Source organism: Siniperca chuatsi, linkage group LG21 (assembly GCF_020085105.1).
Source record: "Siniperca chuatsi isolate FFG_IHB_CAS linkage group LG21, ASM2008510v1, whole genome shotgun sequence".
Classification (NCBI taxonomy): domain Eukaryota; kingdom Metazoa; phylum Chordata; class Actinopteri; order Centrarchiformes; family Sinipercidae; genus Siniperca; species Siniperca chuatsi.
In genome coordinates, this window is record NC_058062.1 from 4,539,770 (window position 1) to 4,567,079 (window position 27,310).

The 27,310-nt window shown below is 43.0% G+C and overlaps 1 protein-coding gene across 4 annotated transcripts in view; it reads right to left on the reverse strand.

Moving 5' to 3' along the window:
• Window positions 1–14,646: 14,646 nt before the first annotated feature.
• lrrc4ba (leucine rich repeat containing 4Ba) overlaps window positions 14,647–27,310 on the reverse strand; it is a 37,227-nt gene continuing 24,563 nt past the window's right edge. For all 4 annotated transcript variants that reach the window (XM_044181878.1, XM_044181881.1, XM_044181879.1 and 1 more), the window contains one exon: window positions 14,647–25,073. In XM_044181878.1, the coding sequence (XP_044037813.1) occupies window positions 23,109–25,073 (1,965 nt within the window). In that variant the 3' untranslated portion in view covers window positions 14,647–23,108. The remainder of the gene's footprint in view (window positions 25,074–27,310) is intronic.

Consider the following 27,310-nt stretch of genomic DNA (forward strand, 5'->3'; position numbering starts at 1 on the left):
CTTTTTTTTCACCTGTTCTTAAGTCATGAACAGTAGGAGAGAAAACAGTTTAGATCTGACTTAGAAAATTGATCACCAGAATTTTCTTTTCTCACTTGCTTCTCAGGGCTTCCGTACATAATCCCTCTTGTGTGTCCTGTGTATTCTCTGGAGTCTCCACCCATTTGGACATGTACAGAAAACCTCCACAGTGAGGCATTCAGAACTACAGTTGGCTCCTTTCAGTAAGTTTTTTAAGGAAATCTGAACTCCTGATGATGTCCCTGATATCCATGATCTTCTTGTTTTGATCACTACTCAGAGCTCATGACCAAAGGTGAACGTTGGAACGTAGCTCGACTAGTAAATCCACAGTTTTGCCTTCTGTATCAGTTCCGTCTTCATTATGACAGTCCAGTACAATGCTATCCCAACTGATCCCACACCCGTCATGTCAAGTAAATTTTATATATATAGCTCAATATCACAATTCTGCCTCAAGGGGCTTTACAATCTTTACAGCATACGAGATCCTCTGTCCTTGACCCTCATCATCATTTTATTTATTTAAAGCCTGGGAAAACACAATGAGGAAGAACCCTCATTTTCAATGGTGCTGAGGTTGACACATACAGTAAATGCAAACACAATTCAAATCAAATACCAATTAAAGAAAAATGCATGGCTATATCAATTTAAAAAAAAAAAGCAATGACAGTTTCGATCAATAAGATTAGCAATTAAACTAAAATTGGAATTGTCTCAGAGGTATTAATGAGGCCTCGGTTCGAATAAGGAAAAACACCCCAAATAAACCTTTAAGTTTACAGTATGAACAACCAGGATGACAAAATTATAGATAGATGTTAAACATATATGAAGAATATGGATCCAGGAGGATGTTGAGGAACTTCAGGTGTTGCCAAACAGACCTGAGTCACACAACCTCCTCCCCAACCTCCTGTTGTTCTAATTCTCCATCTTACATACCCTCACTTATGAACAAAACTCTGAGACAATAGAATTCCTTCACTCGCAGAAACGTCCTCCCAACCAGTAGGAAGCAATCTACAGTTTTTCGGCAGAAAAAAATACCATATTCTTTGGACCATATCCATTTGACAAGGCGTGGAAGTTCATCAAAGGATAGATTCACATTTTTTCAAGTCTGTCAGTAATAATAAACAATACTCACATACCCATTGTCACAGATATACCAGGCCTCACCAGCATGTAATCACCCACACCTGCTCCCAGTTACACTCCTGTTCTCCATTAGTCCCAATCACAGCCAGTACATAAGCACACCACTCACTTCAGCATGTGTCTGACCACGTTTATAGGACTCTATGCACCAGACATCACAAGCGTCCTCTGTGGCTTCACCAGTAGTTCCCCAGTCTCGGTTCACTTCAGCGACCTCCCTTCATCCACTACCTGTTTCCTAACACTCTCCTGGCTGTCATTCAATAAAGTGCATTCCAGCCACCCTCGGTGTCTTCCCCCTGTCTGTAAACCGTAACACCCATATGTATATTGAAAGGATTATTGGGTGCTGTCATCGCTCCTCCTGTCCATACTGGACATATAGAGATCCCTTTGGAAAGCAATCTTAATGTAAGACAAAGTCCACAGTCCTCTTTCTAAAGAAAAAAGAATTCCAGAGTTCAGCCAAAGATACTGTGAGGCTTCAGCAGGCTGAGTTAGTCAGATCTTTTTAGTACAAAATTCTCTCTTTGTGTTAACACCCCTCTACTGCAGCTCAGCAAGAAAACACTATCCATAGTCACACAAAGAAGGAATTTTGTACTAAAAAGACCTGACTCACTTTGGAACTTTGGAAGATCCCCACTTCATTTGTCTAACTCAGACTGCTGAAGCCTCATATCAGCTTCAGCTGAACTTTAGAAAGCATTTTTGCTCAGAAAGAGGAATGAAGTCAACAGAACGACATTATCAGCGAAAAGCAGAGGTGCAATCCTGAGGTCAAACTAGACACCGCATGAAAAATACGACAGATTGGTGACAAGTCACAACCTTGTCAGAGTACAACACCTACTGATAACGTGTCTGACTACTGACTATTCCTACCAAAGTCTCACCAGCTGATTTGAGATGGAGCATCTTATTCCTCACTGCTCCCCAGTACAGTCTTAACAGGCTGCTCTCAAAGCTGTGTCTTATCCAGTATATTGATTGCTCTCACTGTAATGAACATGTCTGCTGAATTAGAAATTTTGTTCAGAATTGATTATTATGATAGAAAAAGGTGCAGAAGACTGTTAGTTAGGATTGGATTAAGGAATTAAAGTAAGTTTAACCTGCTGTAGTTTTAGGTTGCTATGTAGAGGGGAGAATATGGGTTTAGGGAATAAATATAGCCAACAGAAGGCTCTCATAAGTAATGTGTGTGGGTGCACACACGCATGCATATGTGTGTAGGTGTGTAATGTGTTGGCACACACAAATGAGCCACATATTGTGTATGTAAATCCATCTGCATAGTGTGAAAGGAATAACAGAAATCAACAAAACATATGCACAACACTGACAAACTGCACTGATAAAGACAAAGAGTGGTCAAGACAGACACTTAAAAGAATGGTGGCTACACAATACTAAACAACCTAAAAATTACCACATAATTAACTTCTCAATGACAGCAAAGTCTCAGTAAAACAATACATTGAGCTTTACAAATCTTTAGAATAGAAAAGACACATGGCTAACTTGATGTAATGAACAAAATCTAAAGAAAAAGATTTTCGTTGGTTGCCATATTCCTGTCTCTTAAATTTGAAAAAAAGCCAAAGAATGCCTTTAGCCCAGTATCGGTTGTCAACTGTGAGACATGATGGTGGATCTGTAACAGTAACTACAGTCAGTCATGTACTGACATTATGTCTGATGATTGATATGCATGGTCATGTAACAGACAAGGACTATGAGACCATTTCAAATGGCAAATGCAGCCTCGGGTACAAACACTGCTCCATCATGATGTCTCCACACTCCACAAGACACTGCTGCATCCACACACACAGCTACACGAGGCAAATGCATGGCAAGACTTTGTAAATATACTGTGACCCGATCTGTGATCTTATAGTTTTTGTTTTCACAAAGGCTCAGACCATGATGTGACAGATGCTGTACACCGGTGATTCCCAACCAGGGTACTTCTGCAGTTGCCAAGGGGAAAAATTGTGGAGTAGCTCAACTAATTTGAAAAAAATGGAAATTACGATTTTTGAAAAATCCACATTTTGAGTCAGCTTTAACACCTGAACAGTGTTGGGATTGAAAGTGTGCGCAAACTAGTTAGCAAGTGAGCAGAAAGTCTAAACAGTACTCCAAAAGTAATGACTAAAGAGTTGAAATAGTTAACTTAAAGTAATGGATAAATGGTTGAAAGAGCTAAAAGTTGGCTAAATGGCTGAAACGTCCAGCTTCTGCCACTCAAAGTGATAGAAGTCTGACTGCAAACCTGACCAGACTGACCTAAATATTGACATATTGTATGAAAAAAACTATTGTAACAATATAATGAAATGTGTTAAATACCATCCAGTTTAAAATAATTTCAAATGAGCACATTTAGAACATAACTGGTGGTGATAATTGAGGGGTACGTGATCATCTGACAGACAAAAAAGGTTGGGAACCACTGCCGTACACAGAAAAAAAAAGGCAAGAAATAGTTCATGGCACTTTGTCTCACTGTAAAAGGACACAACAACATGTTTTCTCCTAGAAAAATAAATGACATGGACATGGAAACAACATGTTTTGAACAAAAATTCATGAACAGGAGCATTGTCTCAACCAGCAGATCTAAACATTGTTGAACTTTTATCAGCAGATTTTTCCCTTCCCTCATAACTCAAGGTTTTCCCTCTTGAAAGAAACTCCAAGATCCCAGCACACGCAGTCCAAGAAACCGCATGAAAGCTTCACAGGGAGCACTGGAGCTGTTTCTGAAGGAAGCAAAAGGTGGTCGTCCTCCTTATTAGCTGCTTGATATTCACATACTGTTAGGGTGCTTCTGTTATTTTGTCAACCCCCCGAATGTGTTCATTTTGTTCTCTCTGCATGTGTTTGATCATAATGTCCTCACCTCTGCTGGCCCCTCATCATTAACTCCCAGGAATCCTGCAATCGCTGAAGTTTGTCTCCTCAGTCTGTCACAGACCAGATCGTTCAGAAGTTACGATCCCATCCCATCCCCCACACACACACACACACGACTCCCCAGAGAAGACGAAACTGGCAGTACTACCAACTAATCTCTGCATTTTGGGAGTTTTCTTTTCTCAAAGGCTCCTCTGCAACGGAAAACCCTTCCTGTTGAATTAGATTTGCTTACTCGTCCTCACCCATCTTCAAAGGACTCAGATAACTGAATATGCCTTTTATTCATTTCATGCCACTGTAATTGTTTTTTTTCCCCACTGAGCAAATCCTGAGCAGGTCTTTGGGGAATAGACTTGTGTATATAGCTGTGCTTTCATCTGCTTTATGTTTAGTAATAGTATTATTATTGTAGGGTATTGTTTTTGGTATTTTTTTCTTACTATTTGTTATATTTTTCTGCTGTTACCGTGGTTTCTTCCTCTCTGATTTTAAGGACAGTTTTGTGCTTTAGGTGAAGGACTCATCTGCCATCACAGGGTGGAGAGAAAATGCCTTGAGGTCTTTTCATTAAAACAATTACGGTAATTTCACTTTACTTGCTAAAGAAAAAAAATGGAAATGCTTTATTTTAAGGAATCCAGGGTTGGAAAAATTGCAAGCAGAGAAAAAAGTACATAAAAAACTGAAAGGGGAGCTGAGAAAGAAGACAAGCTGAACACAAGACTGAGATTGTCATGATTCAAGCAGAATAGTGATTAATGCTTTATATATGTTTCATGGCTTTCTTTGATGAAGACAATAAGGGCAGCGCAACATGAAAGGGATGCAGAGATTTCTCTCTACATATCTGCACTTCCTCCTTTATCATTAAGGATGGAAAAGATTTTATCTGCCCAGTTTCATGTTGAGAGTGATGTTATTAGTTTCTATGTGCTTGTGTGACCACAGCCTTACAATTAGATCTTTCAGATAAAATCAAAGCCTACTGTCGCATCAGAGCTGCGGTGAGATATCAATTATTACAGATGGATCTAAAATAGGACAGATTAAATTTCACAGTTATGGCACTTTTTTTCTCCTTCCCTTTTTGGCACGCAACAGAAGTCACACGTTGTTGGTTGCATTTCTGTATAAATGTTTTCTTAACATCTCTTGTCTCAGTCAGCGCTGTCACATTCAAAGCCCCAGTGTTAAAGAAACTACTCTGATATGTACCTCAAAAAATAAAAATAAACAACTTTTAATAGCTTTTAGATGATAAGTCAGATCCAGTTTACTGTAGTCATGGAGTCCAGTCAAGCTGTGACTTCTTTTGGGCAAACTTTTACTTTTGGAAAAGCTCTGATGCATTATTACAAACACAAAACCCTGGTACATGCTACAGAAAGCTTTATGCTGTCTATATTCTTGGCTATCTTATACATTCCTGTCTCATCTGAAGAGGGACCTATCAGAGTGGGTAAATGAGGCAGCAAATATGTTTGACTTGACAGTCAGTGGTGAAAGCCACTTCAACTAAAATGTCTATGCTTCATGTCCTCCTCTGTCATAAAGTGAGCATCGCCTTTTGCTGGAACAACATATTCAGTTTCTCACGCTAAATGGTGCACCTTTAGCCTTTAAGATGTATTTGGCAACTCTGCGTATTCACAGATCCAAATGGAAATGAGACGTAGGTTTTGATTGGTTTCAACTACCCAGAAATCTTGCAACATGATGTCTATAAGTGCACATAGCACCATCATGTTTACCTAATTTCTTCACTTTCAGTGTGCAAAATGAGTATATACTTGACACCATTTGGGACCATCTACAGGCAGACCAACTTGCTTATTAACAGGGGCATTGACATTCAACTTTTTTATCTCTTTCTTTTGCCTTCTCTCTTTAAATTTAAGACATTTGCTAAATTACATATACATATTTATGTATTTCCTTTTTCTTTGTTGGTATAGGTTTGAATGTTGTGTATAACTGAATGGATTCACATACACTCAGTTGTCAGTTTATTAGGTACACCTAGCTATAACTAATGCAGTCAAATACAACAGTCCTGCAGAGGTGTTGATTCAACTGTAAGATCATTTTGAAAGATGTAGTTGGTGGTACTGGTGAATTGTATTGTATTAAACAGAGAGGTGTTTCTGTTATTTAGCCTCCCCTCATTGACATAAATGGGGGACAAAATAATAGAAACACCTGTTTAGTTAGTTTTAGTGTACCTAATAAACTGGCAACTGAGTGTATTGGCTACCATAATTGTATGTCTTGTGTTGTCTCACTAACAAAGAGCTGTGTTTTCTGTGTTCTAGTTGTTAAAAACAAAATAAAATAAAAATATGGTGTCACTTGATTTAGGCACTAACCTTACCTACTGCAGCTTTGAAATCAAACCAAAATGTTAACTTTTGGTTGAGGTCTTCTGACTGGATTTTTGTGGAGTACACCACAGTAGCTGCAGTGGTGCCGGGCCTAGTCAGGAGAGGTTCTGCTGTGACTCCCAGGCAGGCAGTCAGTTCAGTCTTACTCCGGTTCATCATCAGGCTGCATCTCGGGGGAGGAGTCAGAAGTTTGACAGACAGGCATGCTTCTGAAAAACTTGAGAGGACAAACTCAAAGTAAGTAGTGGAGGAGGAGAGGAGGAGAGGAGGCTTAGGCATTAGGCACTCACCCATAATCATGTTTGGTTCCTGCAGAGAGTGCACAGGGAGAGGATGCAACATGCACAGACACATACACATGTATGTGACACAGCCACATGGCCAAAACCAAATCCATGCATGTGGACAATGAAGCACACAGACAGCTGCAGTAATGGCATGCTGGGTTGCATAAAAAGTTGATTATGTGCTGTATCACACACAAACACACACATATACATATATATATGTGTGTGTGTGTGTGTGTATATATATATATATATATATATATATATATATATATATATATATATATATATATATATATATATATATATATATATATATATATATATATATACACACACACATACACACGTGCATGGGTTGACTGCGACAGCAATATTTTCAATACTGAAGAGGAGAAAATGGAGAGAGTTAAGATAGCATGAGGGAGAGGGAGAAAAGAGGTAGAGCGAGGGGACAAGTGCAGCAGTTTTGAAAGCGTTTGGCTCCGTTCAAATAGTTGCCATGGTTTCGAGATGTTTCCATGGAAATGCTAGCTGCCAATAAAATGAATTTGAGGAGGATCTTTGCAGCAGGTTGGCAGGAAGGTGAGAGCGATGCGGGAGAAGGGGACAACAGGAGTGGCAACAGAGTTGGGGGGGAGGTAAGGGGAGGAAGGGGGAGGCCACCTTCCTAGCTTTGCTAATGCACTAGTCACTTGCATGAGCAGATGACAAGATGGGGTCAAGGGAAGAATTTAGGGTAAACAAGGTGAGGGAAACATGCCACGCAATGGAAAGCAAATGCACTGAGACTATTTCAGCCGGGATGGGTTGTCATAGTAACCGTGGCCTCACAACACAGTGAGCAGGTAAATACATAGGAGCCTGGCTGGCCACTGATTAACATGTGTGCGATCACAATCACGTCTGTGTGTGTGTGTGCGCAGAGAGAAGGAGAGTGTGTCAGAGAGCATGTGCATGAGAAAGTGGGTGTGTGTGTTTGCGCACACAGACTCACTATAAACAGTTTCCACTGAGTCTCTTTCATGGAACCGGAGCCAGTAAAGGGAGATGAATGCATTAGTGGGGTGCCGACTCTGACGCACATTTGTTTATGTGTGTACACGAGTGTTTAAGATCACAATGTTTCAAACTTTATCTGCTCCTTCAAGGGCTTTTAATGTGCGCTCAGCCAGTGAGCAATGTATGCTCCTCTACCCCCATGCTCCCCTGCATCTTCTGTCCCCCCTCTTCCTTCTTTCCTTTGTTTCTTCCTTCTGTCGCCCTCTGTCTCATGCCATCTCTTCCTTCTCTCTCTTTTACTCTCTCTCCCTCTCTGAAGGACAGAGGTATTCCCACATTTCTCAGTCGCCATGGCAACGCTGCAGCAAGAAAGAAAGAGAGGCCGCAAGAGTAAGGGGGTGGTTGGGTGGGGGGAGAGGCTGGGGATGTGTGAACAATGCTAATGCTACTTCACTGATCATCAATTGTGTGTTTTTCCCCCTCGCTCTGCCCCCCCACCCAACCCAAACTCCTGACACAACACCGCCCCCCACCCCCCTCCTCCCTCCCATATTTATTTCCCTCTTTTCATTTGTATCGCTCTCTTTCCATCCTCATTACTCTCACGCTCCGGCCGGCGTCCTTCTCCCTGTGGTTTTAAAACTCAATCTCCACATAGTGCTGTCATTGTTATCATTATTATTATTGGGTCATTTAGCAGGCAACGTTGGTATCCACGGCAACCCAGAGAAGTGGCACCGGTTCCTTGGTGAATACCAATATAGACAAGCATCCATCAATATCCCAGTGACTCATTATCAGTCTAATGGTGAGGCCGCTGCTGTCACACCGGACTATAAATAATGTTGTCTCATTAGACACCACTGCTGCTACCATCGGCCCATGCGTACACAGGTCCAGTTTGTGTGGTACGCGCGGGGGTGGCGTGCCCCTGCATGGTCAACGACGCTTGCACGTGCAGAAGAGTGTGCTTTTGTGGTTGCACCCAAATGCAGGCACAAGCATTGCTAAAGCCTAGGGACTTAGCATGCGGCGGTGGCAGAGGCAGCTGAGCCGAGGGGGCAGGCAGGCAGGCAGGCAGGCAGGCAGCTGCATTAGAGCCTGACTGAGGGGGTTGACTCAATAAACCAGGTAGTGGAGTAAATAAGGCTCTCGCACTCCCTCGCATAGGTGTGCACGACTGCAGGCTCTGCCCCCGTGTCTGCTGTCTGTATCCCTATCTGTTGTTCACACTCGAGGGCCAACACACACACACAAACACACACAGGCAATCCTGCAGGACCGCAGTGGCTGCTGCCTGTCGGTACTCCTCTGTAGCTAATCGATGGATTGAAGACACTGATGAGACTGAGAGAGAAAGAGAGAGAGAGAGATTCAACCATTGCCTCCTTGCCTCAAGTCATTACCGCAACTACTTGAATCGTTTAGCGCTGCAGCATAGGGATGGAAGGGAGTGGTGGCAGCAGTGACCATGTGCATGAGCGAAGGTTGCACAGCGCACAGTACATGGATTTTGTGTACTACAAGTGCACAATCACGTCTCGGTGTGCATCATCGAGCAAGTCAATTCACCTTGGGGAAACACAGCACCTTTATGTAACCAAGAGACACAGAGCGAAGAGTAAGAGCAAGTTGGGGATGAGGGTGGGAGGGGTGAGGCGAGGCTGACTCTACTCTATACAAGCAGCTTCTGTTTGCATGTCAATCATCTCCAGTGTGTAAGAAACCTGAGAGGACTCTTAATTCAGCAGGGTTGCGCGACAAGTCATTGCGTGTTGATTGCCTGTCTGTTGGATGATAATGCATTCATAATCGCATCGTGTTTGTTTGTACAGATTGTCTCCTGGTTGTTCTGCTCTAGTCTGGAATGCTGAATATCAGAGACAATTATCCGAGATAGCAGGCTGCAATCCGGCCGGCTGAAACACTCTCATCTCCTTTGTCAGAGTCCTGTCGGATGTCAGGATTTGAATAGCTCTATGGAAACGGATGCATGGATGTGAGCCCATCGGCAGGGTCCAGACTGTGATAGCGTCATATCACAAGTTAACATGCTGCAAACACTGTGCACCACAAAGAAGGTTCTGGCACTTCCTAAAAGAGCTGTATTTACTGCACACACACTCACACACGTTGGCTGGTGGACTGGTGTTATGTTGATGCCTCCACCAGTGTCTGACAGAACATATGATTGCTCTCAGGGAAAAAAAGACATCTCTTCATGGATAGCTGTGCATGAAATAGTGTCCCTGGGTAAATCCTTGTTATAAATTAGATCTTGTGTTGTTTGCTGGATTTTTTTTTACCTTCTCCTGGGATGACATATTCTCTGCTCGGTCTAACTGCAAAACTACTGGTGTCATTCCTGCCCTTTCATGTGAGCCACATGTGGCCCAAGTGTGTAGGTTTTTCATTATGTTATGGTGGGTTTAACAGTGCAGTTAAAATGTGTCACAGTCAGGTGGAAAATAGTATCCCCTGTGTGTTGCCTTTCAGGAATTGAAATAAACGGCCTTGTTTTGAGCTTGACCAACATGCATAGCCGTGCAAAGCTACCCTGAATCTCTGAAATTTTCGCAAAAAAGATTTTAGTCCGGAAAACATCCACTGAGAATCGATTCCTGGCAGCTAAGTGTGACAAATCAGCAAATTATGGATAGTGGTTTATATCAACAACCAGCAGCAAAGGATTTTGAGTTTGAACTGAGCACCAACTCACTGCATCTCAACTCCTGAACACATGAACATGCTTCTTAAACTAGGCATTGCAGATCTGAAATTAATCAGGATTTACCAACTGTACATCCTATTTATCAACTCAAATCTATTCAGATGAATTGGGGGAATAGTTTAGGTGAAATTTGCCAACATTTCCTGAATAGCTGAAAAAGCTAAAAAAGACTGGTATGTTCATCTAGTCATCTAAAAAGGGTTCATTTAGAGGTCTCAGTGAATGTCAAACATCTGTTGGTTTGTTGAAAGGGCAATCAATTACCTGCAAACTAATTTTGGTCTCCTCCCACTGACACTCCTAAAACAATAAAAAAAACCTAAAAACTAATCAAAATTAAGGATTCATGATCACTTTAAGTGAAGCAAAATCAGTTTTTTAAGAGCCTGATGGGTTGTTGTTTTCTCCACCCACAGACAGACAACCAGGTATCCCTTAATCTGTTTTTTAATCTGAATTGAAAAGATTTTCACACAACAGCGACAATTTGTGTCACCTTTAATCACATGTGCATGTAACAGCGTGTACACACCACATTGCACATATGTTACATTGGCATGCGTGGGTATGCTGCCTTGATACAGTATGCAGGATGTGTCATAGGTTGTACGTGTCATCCTGTCTTCACTTTCTCTCTCTCTCTCTCTCTCTCTTTCTGAGTCGCATTACCTCTCCCCTGCAACCTGCTTTCTAATCAATAACTCATCTCTCAATGTCGATTCCTCTCTACCCCCACAGGAAAACAAACGTCCTTCCACAGGACAAACAAAGAGAGGGGAGGATGAGGGGGGAAAAGGAGAAAGGGGAGGTAGGCAGATGATTGAGAAAATACTGTAAACCCAATGAAATTCCTAAATAGCCTGTTGCGGTGAAGAGGAGGTAAAAGGTGGAGAAGAGGTGGGAGGCGAAGGCAAGGAGGAGAGGTGTAAAGAGACAGCAAGGTGTTGAGGTGGAGGGAGAAGGATTGAAAGGGTAGCTATGGGATGGATGATTAGCCCCTGTCTCCAAGGTTACACTTTACAACTGTATCACTGCAGAACAGGAGAGTGGTGAGAGGAAGAGCGGGTGGAGTCTATGGAAGGGTGACATGGACTGTTCATCACACGAGACTGAATTAAAGAAGACAGGCACATTTCTGGCTCTGACCTTCCCAACCAGGACTAATGCCAGCCTTGAACTCCGGACGAAGCTCACCTCCCAGAGTAACCACGCCGAAGACACAAACGCCAACGCAGCATGAGCACCAGAGCAGAAAACCAGAGACAAATGGCAGCGAGGAGGAGAGTGACATGCGACAGGCCCCAGAAGGGGAGAAGCAGGGGGAGAAATCACTTAGATTCTAGCCAACTGAAAGAATTGGCCTTTTCAAGAGAAGGGGAGGCAGAAAACCGAAACTTGTTTGCTGCTCATCGTTAGGACTCCCCCACCTGTCCTTTCGCCAGCTTTTTTTTTTTTTTACCCCCACCTTCAATCACAACTATTTAAACCTAACTAGAGCTGAGAGAGAAATAGAGCATTGTGATGGAGTTGCATGCTTTAGCCTCACTGCAGTCTGTTCCAATCTTAAGTACGCACTTGCTGCTTTACCCTTGAGTCATGTAGATACTAGTGCCGGTGAGGTGAAAATGAGAATTGTTAGGTGGTTTTGCATAATCTATTCAGCGCGACCGTGGACTGCACCCTGGATAGCATGTATGCGAACGGAGGTGGTGTCGCATCAGCATTTTGAAGATCCAACACATGTCTCCTGTAGAAAGAGCACTTGCATTTTCCACTTACTGATAACCTTCCAGCATGCACTGAAGCTCATGCACCCATGCAGAGAACATATCACACTTTTTTTTAAATATGGTAATACAAATTACATGATGTTCATGCAATTCAAACTTGTATGCTTTAACATGGACTGTGTGCAGACATGCAAAACAGGACATTTTCATTTTTTAGCTGCTGCTTTTCATGCACACACCCACACAAAGGCTGGAGGAGTAATACATAATGTATAACTGGATTACAATAATCTGATTACAGAATTTACTGAATTTTTGGAGAAAAAAGAAAAGCTAAATTGCTAGATTACCAGCTTTGAAAAAAAATAAGCTTCCTGGTTTACATTTAAAAGCTGTTAGGAAGGAAACAGGTATGTTTATGCAGTAGACATAAACAATTGTATACATGATTTAAAATAGTTATAGGTAATGTAGTTCAGTACAGTTTATAAATGTAGGATAACTTGTTTATTGTATAGCTTTTAATGGAAAAGTAACCAAGTAAGGATGAAACATCATGCAATAAATTATTAGTTTTTGGCATGTTTTAGAGTCTTTTGGGGCCAAGTGTCAAGTAACCAGTCTTCACATTGCAAGTCATTTGAACATTTTCCTTTCAAAACTATTTTAATTGGGATTTTTGGCCATGCTAAGCGGCATGGCTCTAGGGATGGCAATGTTGGTCGGGCTGTCACATTAGTCCAGACTGAAATATCTCAACAACTATGTGATGGATTGTCATGAATTTCTGTTGAGACTTCCATGGTCCTCAGAGAATGAATCGTATTTACTTTGGTGATCCCCTTACTTTTCGTCTAGCGCCACCATGTGGTTCACATTTGTGGTTTTGAGTGAAATGTCTTAACTACACATATTTATATCCCCCTCTTCATCTAGTGCCATCATCTGGACAAAATGTCACTTTGACCAATACTTTGGTTTATGACCAAATAAAACTAAAGATAAGCTGTACCTTGTGTTTAGTGCTAATTATTAAATGTTAGCATGCTAAGACTCTAAGCTAAGATGGTAAACATGGTAAACATCAGCATGTTAGTTCGAAGCACTGCTATGCATTAGTGCAGCCTCACAGAGCCGTTAGGGCCATAGACTCTTAGTCTTGTTACATACCTGAGACATAGTGCTTTCACTGGGTAGGCCTAACTATTTAATATTCAAAACTTCAAGACCTGAATGTTTTTGCCTTCAAGTCCAGTCAAATCTTTAGTCACTCACGTCTTAAGTAAGTCAAGTCTCACAGCATTCAAGGCCAAATCAAGTCTTATGTCTACAGCTTTGGCTGAGAATCATTGATTTTGTTTCATTCCACATTACATTATTGAACAGTTTAAAACTGTACATTTTTAATATTGTACATTGTCCCCATGAGGACACTGAGTTCTGCTTGTGAGGGCACACACACGCACACACGCATACAGTAAATCTGCTTTCTATCATTATTTGTGCTCAGCTGTCAGCAGGTTTGCAGCAAAGTTTAGTGATAGGTTTGGAAAGGCACTTCACTGAAATAACATCTAACACTTCCAGAGCTCAATGCCTTTGTTGCCAATCGACAGGCAGTTAACTGCCAGAGCTGTGATATTAAAATAGTTGAATAAAACAATTTATTCCTCAAACGTTACAGGAGAATCACTTATAAGACAAAATGAATCGATGTTAACCCACCCCAACAACCCCATCCTGCACCCACACACACATATATAACACACACACACACACACACACACACACACACACACACAAACACACACACACACGGTAAGCCAATAATTGTAACCCTGAGTCAGTAGCATTCAGAAGCTGACCTTTTGGCAAACCCTCAGCCAGCACAAGCTAAGTGTTCACTGCAGGCTAAACAACATCCCACGAATAACACACACACACACACATATACACACACAGACATGCACCCACATGAACACAAAGACACGCATACGGGCAGACGTGGGGCGCAGGCGTAGGTCAGCCGCTTGGGTCACAATACACACCTTGCAGCCAGCCGGTCCACAGCCTCAGTGTCAAATCAGCTTTAACACACTGACACAATGCCTTCAAAACACTCACACACACTCTGCAACACTGCTGCGGCACACTGAGAAAAAACTGATGCTGACTGAAGGAAGAAGAGGCTCTCTGGGAAAATAACAGCAATGTGGAAAAAAATGCACATCAAGAATTCAGAGAAGTTCATTCACACACACATGGAGGCAAAATAACGTGCAGATAAACAAGGTTTGTTGCTGTTGTGCTCTAGCGATTTGGCACTTGGTCTTCCACTTGTTTTCTGTCTTGATGATTTAAGTTAATAGACCTACAGTCAAAAATAAGCACCCCAATCTCACTTTGCATTTTGTGAAAAAACGTTATTTTTATTTCATAAATTTCTCAATATGGCACATGAACAGAGACTGAATGTTCTGAAAAAGATTTGGCACAGAACCTTGAAGCAGAACAAATCCACCCTCCTCCACGCATACACACACTCTCGATACCACACACACACATACAAACAGACACACACCCCCGTGACAGGTTCCTCCAGTGTTAATACGTACATCTGTGGTTATAACAGGTTAAAACACAGTCTTAAGAAACAATCACAAGAACAACCATAGTCAATATTGCAGAAGAGAAGCCGAAGCGAAACAAAGAAGCAGATGGCGGCCATGTTTAATTGAACAGAGGGAAGGAAATATCAGAAGCCTTGGTTTGTTGTTGGGTTTGATTTTGATTTTCCTGAGAGGGGATTGGAGTGGTGCAGGGGGCTAACGAGAGCGTGGGAGAGTGTGTGTGTGTGTGTGTGTGGGTGTGTTTGTGTGGATCAAGGGGTTAATACAGAATCACAAGTTGAAGTGAAGTGACAGAAGCAGAAGGTGGGAGGGGTGAAAGAGGAAGCGTGAGGTAGATAGAGAAGAGCGGAGGAGGGGAACAGGAGGGTTAAGGAGATGAGAAGCACAAGAGGAGGAAAGGGGGATAATGCGAGACGTACTCCCGTGAGCAAGCGAACGATACAAGTATGTGTGTGTGACTCAGAGAGAGAGAGAGGGAGAGGCCATGACTGAGACTTTAGCTACATTTCTGAAGGAGAGGGTGAGAAAAAGGCAGAGAAGCAGGAGAAGTCAGCCATGCTCCTCCTCTTCCTCCCCTGGGTCGGGGACAGAGAGGAGTCATTTCCCCTCCAGTGCTGGGTGACATATAAGCACCACGGCAGCCCTTCCTCCTTCATGTCTTTATCTCTGCCACACAAAGATACACAAACACGGATACCGTGCACACTCGAGTGCACACAAATACGCACGCAACCCACTCGGACGTATGCATAAATATGCATACTTATGCCAGATATTACACAAACAGACACTGAGAGCGCATGGCTGGGGCCTCTGTGTGTGTATGACGTATTACAATCATGTACACACATGCAAACACACTCGCACATGTAGACTAAAACCTACATAGATATGGAGTGACAGGATGTCTCTCAGTGTCATCTTTCATTCCTCATGTCATCCTTGTCTCTTTTCAATCTCTCTCTCCTTTCTCTTTCTCTATTTCTGTCTGCCCTGTCCTCCCTTGTCACTCTATTTCCTTTGGGCTCAGAGGGTGGGGAGGCCTGAGGCGACAGAGGCTGTTGTGTGGTAAGCAGGCTCTACTGCCGACTGAGCCTGGTAAACATGGCGCAGCCATGATGGGCCGCACAGAAGCACTGCAGCTTGAGCACAACGGAGGCCGCTGTCGTGCCTGCTGAATGTCACTCGTAGCCATTCATGAGCATCAGGGGTAAAAATATAACTTGTGAGGTTGGTGTCACATAGACTGGGAGCCGAAATGAGAACAGACATGAAATGAGGGTATTAAGGGCCAGACCGGATAAATAAATCAGCACCAATGAGAAAAGCAGCATGCCTCACTGGCTGACATGTGGGGGTGGAGACAAAAAAGGGTAAAGAAAAATCAATATCTCCAGTAAAAGTTTATTTCATATTGATGACTGTTTACAACTGCTTCCTGCTTTATTTAAAACTTATTTCACTGGGAGGATGTTGCAGATCTGATTCAAAGCTCAGCTGGGGTGGCTTATCTGGGTCATGGCTCATTGCTGCTCTGGCTTCACCTCGCTGAGCCCAGACAACTTCTGACCCTCGCTGTTGACGTCCGGTCTGGGTTTGACCTCACATCCTCCTGGGCCTCTGTCACCTCAGCAGACAGATATGGGTTAGACAGCTCCATTATCAAACCACCAGCTTATATCCATATGGCTGTTGTTATCTCCTCATGCCCTCCATACGGTGCTCCAGCCAGACCTGAATTTACACTTCAAAGCGTTGAAATGTACTCTATGGCCCCCGCCCAGCTTCAAACAAACATCAGACACAGCAGAGTGTGATTATGATGCCGAGCCAAGGTGCCCATAAACAGTAAATCTGGGAGCCGGGCTGCTGTGGATTGGGGGGAATGTACGTTTGGAAACTTAACTGTGAGCCTGTCCCCTGAGAGGAGCACAGCTGCTGGCTCAGCACATCCTTTAATAGTTACGGATGGTTCAGGACATTCCAATACAAGTCCCTGAGTCCACACACATCACAGAACTGGAGGGGAGTTTTCCTCAGCACTCCAGGGCATGAAGTTGCTCCAGAAGAATATTTCCAAATCCCGACACGAGCCGCAACATCCCAGATTGTTCTCAAAACACAAATATGTATTTGAAAGAGCAATATGGTCGCTGTTGGGTGAAAACCTTGCATCGTCCCAAATGTCAGCTTTTCAGGATCTAAGAAAAACGGCCTTCTTTTGAACTTGCCGCGCACACATTTTTGCCCCATGGAGTTTTGAAAGGGTTTCACCAGCACCAAGGGCTGTAGAGTTTTCTCAGTGCAAATAGAAAAATGTAATCACTCCACTGATGTTCAAAATTGAAGTTACAAGGTTTTCACATGACGACACTGATATCCTCCTTTATAAAGCATTCATGAGAAGCTCTGTGTTAAGCAGCGCGCCGGCTTTACTATTCCCATTAATCGGTACTTTACAATTACATGGGCTGTGAGCGTGTCCCATTTGACTATTTCAGTGACTGTGTGGATTTTTCTCAGTTTTCTTCTGAGCTGCAGCTCACAGGCCCGCTGACCCCCAGCTGAGTGACACAGAGGAGATAGTCATCTGGGATGAGACACCACTCATCACTCTCACATCACAGCCCACACACACTGACAAGCCCCCTCCAACACCACATAGCTCAAAGCTCACAAGACGACCAAAACGGACATCTTGTGACCAAAGACACAGTTACCAAGGCAACAAGGAAATAAGCCATGTGCTAATGTCCCGGCCATTCTCAAATTAAGGACACCTTCACAGGATATAAAGCAAACAAACGTAAACTGAAGCACAATAGCAGCAGTTGAGAGGTTTATGTTAACCTCCACTGCACTCAGCTGCAAATTGTTTAAGAAAGCTCCACCTCAATCAATAAATCACTCAGTCAGTCAGTGTCAGTGAGTGAGTGTGTGTGGGTGTGTGGGTGTGTGTGCAGCATGTGCACATGCTTGTGTGTGTGGTAAGGTTTGATAAGTGGGGCTTCAGGGCAGGGTTTTCACAGTGATGACACAGAAAAATGTCTGTGCGCATCTCATCTCAAGCTCCAGCAGAAGCAACATTGCAGTGACAAAAAAAGCTCTTCATTCTCTCCTAACGTGACTGAACAGAATGACCCGGGCATCTAAAAACTGGTGCCATCAAATCGGCCTTAGACCAGCGTGATGGTGATGAAACCAGCCCCTGACTGCCAAACATCCCACAGCAGAGGCACAGCGAAGCATAGTGAGATAGGGCTGTTGCTGCGGCTCGGTGACACAGTGGCACACAAAACACTGCTGCACTTAACAAAATCACAGCAGCCATCATGTGAGGAGAGAAAGCTGCAACATTTGGCTCTGCTCTCACAGACTGTCTTGATGGCCATGTGAAAAATAATAGCAATAACGATGCATATAAATTACAGCAGTTTGATGCTTTTGGCCTCTGCAACTGGGAGAAAATTAGCACTGGTGCCTAAGCACATGCATCATTGACACCATGTGTATCAATAATGCATTGAGCTCTGCTGTTGCTTCACTGCTATTTTTAAAGGCAGTGTGACAGAAAAGAAATTAAGCAGTGTGGAGCTCACACAGGGCTTGTAGTGCTGAGGTTAACATGTGTGCAACACACGCCCTCAGGGACCGGCGCAAGTGTGGCTACAGTTCCTAACACTGCTGGTCACAATGAGCAGCAGACTGAACCTGGATCGCCCTCATATCTGTGATAACACAAACCTCACCCACCATAAGAGAGCAGCCCCAAATCATTTCATGTGCATCGTTACAATTATGGCTAAAAGTCACATCACTGTCAAAGCGATTAACCATAAATACAGCCACTGAAAATGCACATTAAAAATCACTTAAGCTTCACCAACAGGTGTTACTCTCATATACAGCTTAGTCGGGGCAAAACAATAAAAACAAATGGCACAATCCAGAATGGGAACGCTAACCTTGATTAGCTGGCTGAAGATGTGAGGTAAACGAAAGCTGCCACTAGACTTGACCCTTGACCCTCAACTTGTTGTGGCAGATTGACAAAGAGCTACAAGATGCTGGTGATGTTCTGTTGAAAGGAGAGTTCGGCCTGATTGAACAGACCTTTCATCAGTTTGGTTTATCCCGAGAGAGAGAGAGAGAGAGAGAGAGAGAGAGAGAGAGAGAGAGAGAGAGAGAGAGAGAGAGAGAGAGAGAGAGAGAGAGGAGGGAGCTGCTTAAGCGGAAAAAAAAAAATCCTGTTTTTACTTTAAGTGTCAGTGAGAGGATCATAAAAGTAGCCTGAAGCAGAGGGAGACAGACAGAGCTGGTTTGAACTGGGGATTTAAAATGGAGGTCTGACCACCCCTCCTCCCTCTTTCCCTCCTTACACAACCTAGCTAGAATAAGCCCACCTGAACACGCACACACACATGTGCACACACACACACACTGAGCAGTATTGCATCAACAATGGTGTAACATCTTTTGCTATAAACAGTGTACCGCTTCAAATGTCCTGATTTCATTGCCTTATACAACAGTACAACAGGCATCTTATAATCCAGAGCTGCACACACAAAAATACACACACACACACACACACACACACACACACCCATATTCTGGTGTTTTTCACCTATTCCCTGAATGGGTGAACGAGCGGGTCCCTTCCTGCACAGTAAACACAGCATTTCCATTAGAGTGTTGGGAGTGTGTTCAGTGCTCTGTGACTCAGACACTGCAGCACTGTGACTTTGTGTCTCCAGCTCAACCGCTGCTCTCTCTAACACAGAGCCTCAATAACATGGCCTCTGGTTTGTGCCACTTCACAGGAGCTATAGGGGCTACACAATGCTTTCCAAAGTGATGAGCTACTACAGGCGATAGGCAGGGCACACAGTATCTGAGGAATTAGGGGTAAATAGCTTTTGTAACAGTCCTTGCTTTCAGCCACTGATGTACATAAAACTGACACACACACACCGCACTCATACCCACAAGCATGCCCACATGATCATTTCTCTGTTATTTGCACACACAGAGGCAGATGAATATGTAAATAACTTGTGAGGGGAATATGGATCCCTTGTGCTGGGAAAGGAATATGTTAATGATTGATGCAGGGTATGAGAGTTAATCACAAGTGTAGGGTGCATAAATACATTTAGCAATGGTGTGGGGCCAATGCAAATTAAATGCATAGGGGATAGTGGCATGTAAATCGCATGATTCACTGACAGAAAGTCAGTAGTGTAAGAAGTATAGTTGCTGGTATAAACAAATCAAATACATTAACAGGGAAATGAGGATGAATCTTTAAGATGGATGTACATGCACACATGGCTGAGATTCTATACTGTTTGCTCCTGTCTGTTTAGCATTCGCAACCCAAATCAAGACGCTGTGATAAGGGCTGTCGCAGCAGCAACAGTTGCCAGGGAAACCTGATGGCAGGATGCTGAGGGTTGGGGGGGCTGGAGGGGAGGAGGAGGGGGCATTTTATGCGAGGACATGGGTACAATGCTCAGGTTGATTTGCTACCACTGAACACTGGCTGGCTCGTTGAGATATGGCACCTAAAAGGAACGTGACTGACAAGGGGCCACGGGGTGCCTTACGAGGCGTCGATGGTGACGCCGTTTGGCGCATTTGTCTGAGTGTGTAGTCATGGCAACGAGGTGTTGACATAGTGCAGTCGCACTCTGAACACTGTGATGGCAATGACATTCAGGAAAGTACAGAGCGAGTGTGAGTGAGCTTGTAAACCAGAGCAGGGCCTTTCCTGTCCCCCTGTGCAGAAAAAAAGGACCCAGTGCTGACCATTTCACATTCGCTATGTCTCATCTCAAGCAGAGCCAAAGGGATACAAACAGTGATACTACAATTAAAGTTGATTATAACAAAAAGAAAAAAAAGCCACCAAATTTCACAGACTTCAACTGCCATTTTATGTGCCAGGTTTTTTTAATTTTCAAAGTGACCTCTGCTAACAGAACATCTCTCATAATTATAACCAGTGTAATTAGCTAATTATAATAACAATAACAATATTACAATAAAGATAACACTTGATTTAAAAAAACTGAAAATAATCAAACTAGATAAAAACCCAAAATGAAAAACACTTATAATAATTTTGTTTTTTAAAAGAGATCTATAAGGTTCTATATTTTTTCATTTAATCGTCCTTTTTCATTAGAAAAAAATTCACCCACCACTGTATACTGTACTGTATGTCACCTTCTCCTTCACTGAACGAGCTTCGCTTACCTTTAAAAATGCTTGGCAATGCCTGTCGTCCATTTAGCTCCCTGCTGCCATGAAATCCACCCATACACGATAACACTGAGATACAGTTGTGAAATAATCCCCTGCAAAGGAGCAGTCTTCATCAAAGGTTCATGTCCTGTCTTTAATGCGTGACAACATGAGGGGTCCTGACTGCTTCAGACATCAGAGCAGACAAGTCAGTGAGGGCTGGACTGAGGAAGCCATTTTGAGGGCCAGGTTATTTCCTGCTGATGCATGTGTGAGTTCACATTGTGGCACGCTGAGTCCGTCCCACTGACGTTCATTAGCCGAAGTCCAACAGGATCAGTCATAAAACAACTTCAGTGTCATATACAAATGAAAAAAAGTACTTCTCAGCTTTTTGTAGGCACAAGTAGTAATAACAATGGTCATATGAATGATAATAATGATAACATAATAACAATAATATGTCATATCATCATTGTGATAAATCTAACATTGATATGTTGAAACCGAATGTTGAGCAAATCTAGAATTTGTTTTTAGAGAGCATGCTAAACTAGCATGTGCAACTTTTTAACATGTACAGTAAAATACTGTAACATATTGCTGATCATTTAATGATCATTATGACAAATAAAGCTAAAGCTTTTTATCATTATTACCATTATGATCATTATTATTAATACTATAGCTGTACTGTATACCAAATGATGAAGTGCTGTAGTCGCATTTTATATTTTCGTAGTAGAGCGCAAAGATCTCCCTTCTCCAATGACCCTGTTTATGTGAATGCGACAGGAGAGGGAAAACACTTTGTGTGGCTACAAAAAAGTCAAGACCAAAATAAATTTACTCAAGCACGTTGCCAGGTTTTTGTTTTAGCTCCCTCTCAATGGATGCCACTCTCCCACATGTGTCCTTAAGCAGCACAATCGGAGCAGCCATCTTGTTCCAAGTTTGGAAAAGTTGTAAGGGAGTGCCACCACTACAACAGCTGAGTGTATTTTTTAATTTTTTTATATATTCTTCAGATGTTGTAGTTTTCAGTCAGAAGCTTGATAAAGATTCTTTATAATTTATTTCTTTGAATGAAAATATATTTACGGTATATATAATATGTACTTTCGGTCCTTTTTATATCTCTCATTGTCCTTTATGGCATGGGATTTTTTTCTCCCATGATAAACCACTCTGTTTCTATCCTCCTTCAAAGAAGACAGTAGCCAGTAAGGTGTAAAAGGGAAAAAAATGAGAAAGTGAGAGTGAAACCACTCTGAAAAAACAATTGTTGTACTGTCTCCCTGCAAAGTACTAGTCTGATACTGGTGTCCTGGACAGAATTGCTGCACTGCTCTAATTTTGCTTTCTCTGTTTTGTTTTAGTGCTTCCTGGAAACCTGGGACCGTACTGCTCACCCAAACCATTGTTTGCTTTTCAGTGTCTCTGCCAAACACTAATCTGACAACATGTTCAATGGCCAATATTATGTCTCCCTCCAAATATATACACTGAATGTGTCTGGAAATATACGAAGCAATCTGTATAAAGCCTAGAGAGGTTCACATGTGTATAGTCATAGCTTTCCACTGTGATTGTGGATGCAAATGAAAAGAGTTGGCTTGATCTTGGACTTTGGCAAAGACTATAGCAGGCTGCACAGGTAACTGAATGATTCTGATGTTTGTGGTTTACATCTTATATGTTGGTGTCTGATTTAGTTGAAATGTATGTGCAGATGCTATTGGTGGGACTAGAGCTAATCAGATATCCTACTCTGTCTCCTTCAGTCTTCCTATCTGCTTCTCTCTGTCAACAGATTGACAACACAAAGCAGTGACTATGTGAAATATAATCTTTTCTGGAATCTGTCCATGAGGACAGTAGGCTACAATCACTCTCATATACTTGGTCTCACAGGCTCTTTCTGTCTCACTGTCTCTATCCAGCATCTCTTCTTTCTTACCTCTTACTTCCACTCTCACTTTTATTCAAATTTGAGTCTCTTGCACATTTTCCTTGGAGCCACTCTTAAAAAGCAGGGGCTCATTCTGGCTTTTCCCCATAAGGCCTTTCAGAGAACTGTGGAGGCCCAACTGGGGCAGGGGCACAGGGGAGGGCAGGGTGCCACCTGTGGGTGTTCCTCCGCTGGTGGCGGTTGGAACCTGGGAACAGGACATGGATGTGTTTTGAGACTGAGAGCAAGGTGAGGGGTTGTTGTTGTTGTTGAGGCCCATACCAGAACCTGTGCCCATGCCCAGGCCCATCATGTTGTTGTTGAAGTGATGGGTTTTGTAGTAGTGGTTGAGGTGCTCTGATCGGGCCAGATTCGGCAGGTTGACTATCTCTGGGTGGTGCAGCCTGAGGCTCTGGCCCCCTCCTATTCCACTGCTTCCACTCTGCGTCATGGTGGAGCCTCCTGAGATGCCGCTGCCCCGACCACTGGCCCCGGCCCCCAGCTCATCCTCCACATTGATGATCTCGATGGCACGAGCAGGGCCGTGGTGTTTATGCAGCTGATGCTGCTTCCTCAGCTTGTAGAAGACCACCAGCATCACAGCTGCCATGAAGGTAATGGCTACGAAGCAGCCAATGATGATCTTGGTGGTCTTCATTACGTCATCCAGGCCTGAGAAGCCTGGCTCAGTGATGGGCACAGTGAAGGTGGGTCGGGTGGCCCGAGGAGAGGAGGAGGACCAGCCGGCTGACAGAGAGGAGGCTGTGGTAGGAACACCTTCTGGCCACAGGTGTCCTGAGGGAGTGGGGCCAGAGTGAACACGGATGAAGGTCTCATTGATGGCTACCAATGCAGACTCTTCATCTCCTGGGGTCTCCACTGTTTCCACAGTGACTGTTGTAAAGTAGGTGTAGTTGACACTGGCATCAGCAGCAGTGACATTGAGGACAGCAGTTGCTGTGGTATTGCCAGCAGCATTGGTGACCATGCAGGTGTACTGGCCTGTGTCACGCAGAGTGACATTAGTGAAGTTGAGCGTGCCATCATGTAGGACGGATATCCGCACCCTGTAAGAGCCATGGGTCATTAAAGTGCCATTAGGGGTGATCCAGTTGACAGATGTTGTGGAGGTGCTTGTGCGACACTTGAGCTCAGCAGCCATACCCTCAGTGACATTGAGGTCTGTAGGTGGCTCCACAATGACAGGCGCATAGCAGGTGAAGTGGCTCTGGTCAAGCTCTCCAATGTACTTGCCCTTTAAGAATGGGGGAGCATGGCAGCGGGCACAGCAGGTGGTGTTGCTGGGCACCGTCTCTTTCAACCACCAACTAAGCCAAAGCACATCACAGTTGCAGATCCAAGGGTTGTGGTTAAGGTGTACCCTCTCCAGCTGGTGAAGGGGCGTGAAGAGGTCATGGGGCAAGGAGTGCAGGGAGTTATGGGACAGGTTGAGCTCTTCCAGGTTTTTCAGGTCATCAAAGGCATTGCGCTCAATGACGGACACCTGTGAGTGCATGAGCCACAGCTTGCGGAGAGACACCAGGCCCTGGAAGGAACCAGGTCGGATGATCTCCAGCCGGTTTCCTGACAGCTCCAGCTCCTCCAAACGCACGAGGGCCGTCAGTTTGGGAATGTCCTTCAGCCCACACATGCCCAAGTTCAGGTATCGTAGATTGATGAGGCCCACAAAGGCTGCGTCAGAGATGAAATCCAACTTCTTGAGCTCACCCAGGTCCAGGCGACGTAGCGAGGGCACACGGTGGAAGGCATAGCCTGGCAGAGTCTCAATGGGGTTGTTGCGCAGCCACAGCTCTCGTAGCTTGCTGAGGTACTCAAAGGCATGTGATGGCACCAGTGTGAGGCGGTTGTCGAAGAGCTCCAGTGTGTTGAGGTTGGGGAGGCCATTGAATGCTCCGACTTCAATCTGACGGATCTGATTCTTCGAGAGCTGGAGGATCTCAAGGTGCCTCAAGTGCTTGAATGTGTCTGACTTGATAACCTGGAGGGACAGATAATGATAAAGTTACTGTATAATATGTTAAATGATTAATGTGGATTACAAACAGACGTTTAATTATTTTTTACTAAGATTTGTGTGGTTACATTTGACAATGGAAGGGTTTGGATAAAGTGAAAAAGTGGAACATCAATTGTGTTCATTAACTTTGACCTAATCTTTACTATGTGGAATCAACTATGTATGTTTGTGTTTTAATGACAAACAAAATTCAATGCTAAATATTAATTTGTCTGTCATATGTTATCACGTATAAGGATCACATTCAGTATAAGCATTCCTAAAAGTACAAGTTTTACTTGCTCTGTTGATTTTTGACTTTTCATAGAATACTAAATGGCATATAATCTTTAACAGACATGCAGCTCTAATACTGACTTTTTTTTTTAAATTTAGAGATGGTATAGATTTGAAAATCATTACAAAACCATGTAAAGAAAAAAAAAGCATTGTCAATGAATGATTCAAAGGCATAAATATGGCTAAACGCATAAACAATCCATACAAATATAAATAATTTGTTTCTCTGCTCATAATGGTAACTGACCCTTCCACCCCAATGACTATTGCTGCTGTCTGCAGTGGAAGGTGGGCTTTTCAGTCAGAACCCCACTGACTGCTGACAACGACACGAGCCAGTTAAACATGTGTGTCTCCCAGCCTCTGTTTTGGCTCCAAGGGTGCTTGTGTGTACTGATCCACTAAAAAGGGTTGGAAATTGTAGTTGTACGGTAAAACATAGAAAAGGTTTCAGTCGTAGTCATCTGGACACTGTTTTCAGAATCAAGACGTTTCAGCTCCCATCCGGGAGTCATTCTCAATTGTGAAAATGGTCTGAGAACTCAGAAATTTGAGCTAAAGCTTAAAGCTTAAAGCTTTAAAACAGTGTCCAGATGACTACGACTGAAACCTTTTCTACGATGGAACACTCCTGGACGAATGAGGGACTACACCGTCTTGTACAGTAAAACCCAAATCCTTAACCCTAACCTGCCAACGAGCACAGTTGTCTTCTTTTGAAGATTCTTTGAAGTCAGATTTAGTTTCGGCACCAAAATAAAGGACAAAAACTAGCCAGTGACCAAAATAAGGTTCTGAGAGCTCACTACCGTGTGACCGTGGTATCATGGCACAACTTGTGGGGTACTGATAGTGAAAAATGTTAAAGTTAAAGACTTGACATTGTTACATCTCATCGCTATGGTAAACCTACTGTAAACTCAGTCCTATTCCTTATCCTGACCTTATTTCAGGGCCTGCTCCAGACACTGAAGTGCTTTTCACAAATGTTGTTTCAGTGAGACTATGGGGCCTTACTACTGACACATTATAATCCCTTGATAATAAGCTGATTATCAGTGTAGCACTATTCACATGAAGTGTCACCACAAATCACCACAGAAAACAAAACTATGACACTAAATTAATACATTTTTAAAACTGTCTAAATATTCTGCATGACACTTTTCTTTAATCCATTTTACAAATGATCAACCAAAAGAGATGTTTTTCTACATAAAGACTTGATTCTTAAAAACATGGGTGCCACAGGCCCTGGACAAAGGCACACAGTTAGTGAGTGAGACTAAAAGCCCCTTAAATCTCTAATTGTTTGAGATATGTGTGTCCAAAGCCCTCTGTGAGACACAAGGAGATGGACCATTGCCTTGTCTGTATGTAGAGCTGGGGGGGGGTGTATAGTAGGCAAAGAGGGGGGGGAGGGAGAGGTAGAGGGAGATGTTAAGAGGGGGTGGGAGCTGTCAAGGCTTTACTCTCAGGGTACTCAGTGGAGGAAAAAATAAGCCAGAGAATCTAGGATGCCTTCAGGTGTTAAAACATTTTTAGACTTTTAATCATTTCAAGTGGGGCTGGAGGATACAACAAACCGAATCAGAATTTGTAGGCTAAAAATGAAATGCAACGAATATTATTATTATTTCTTTCATTTTTCTTTCATGTGAACAGCATCTCTTAAAACCTCTCATACCAAGTCTTGTGGCATGATGTCCCATTTATGCTCCGTTAAAGTCACATAATGTTTAATAAGATGTTTTCTCAGAGGAATAGAGGCTTATCCAACGTACAGAGCAGTTTGACATGACAAGAGATGCACTAGACATTTTTAACAATGTTTAGGATACTCGTTGCTTTTCATTAGAGGAGATAAAATATAATGGAAATGAATTTAAAAATAACAAACGAACAAAGCACTGTCAGCA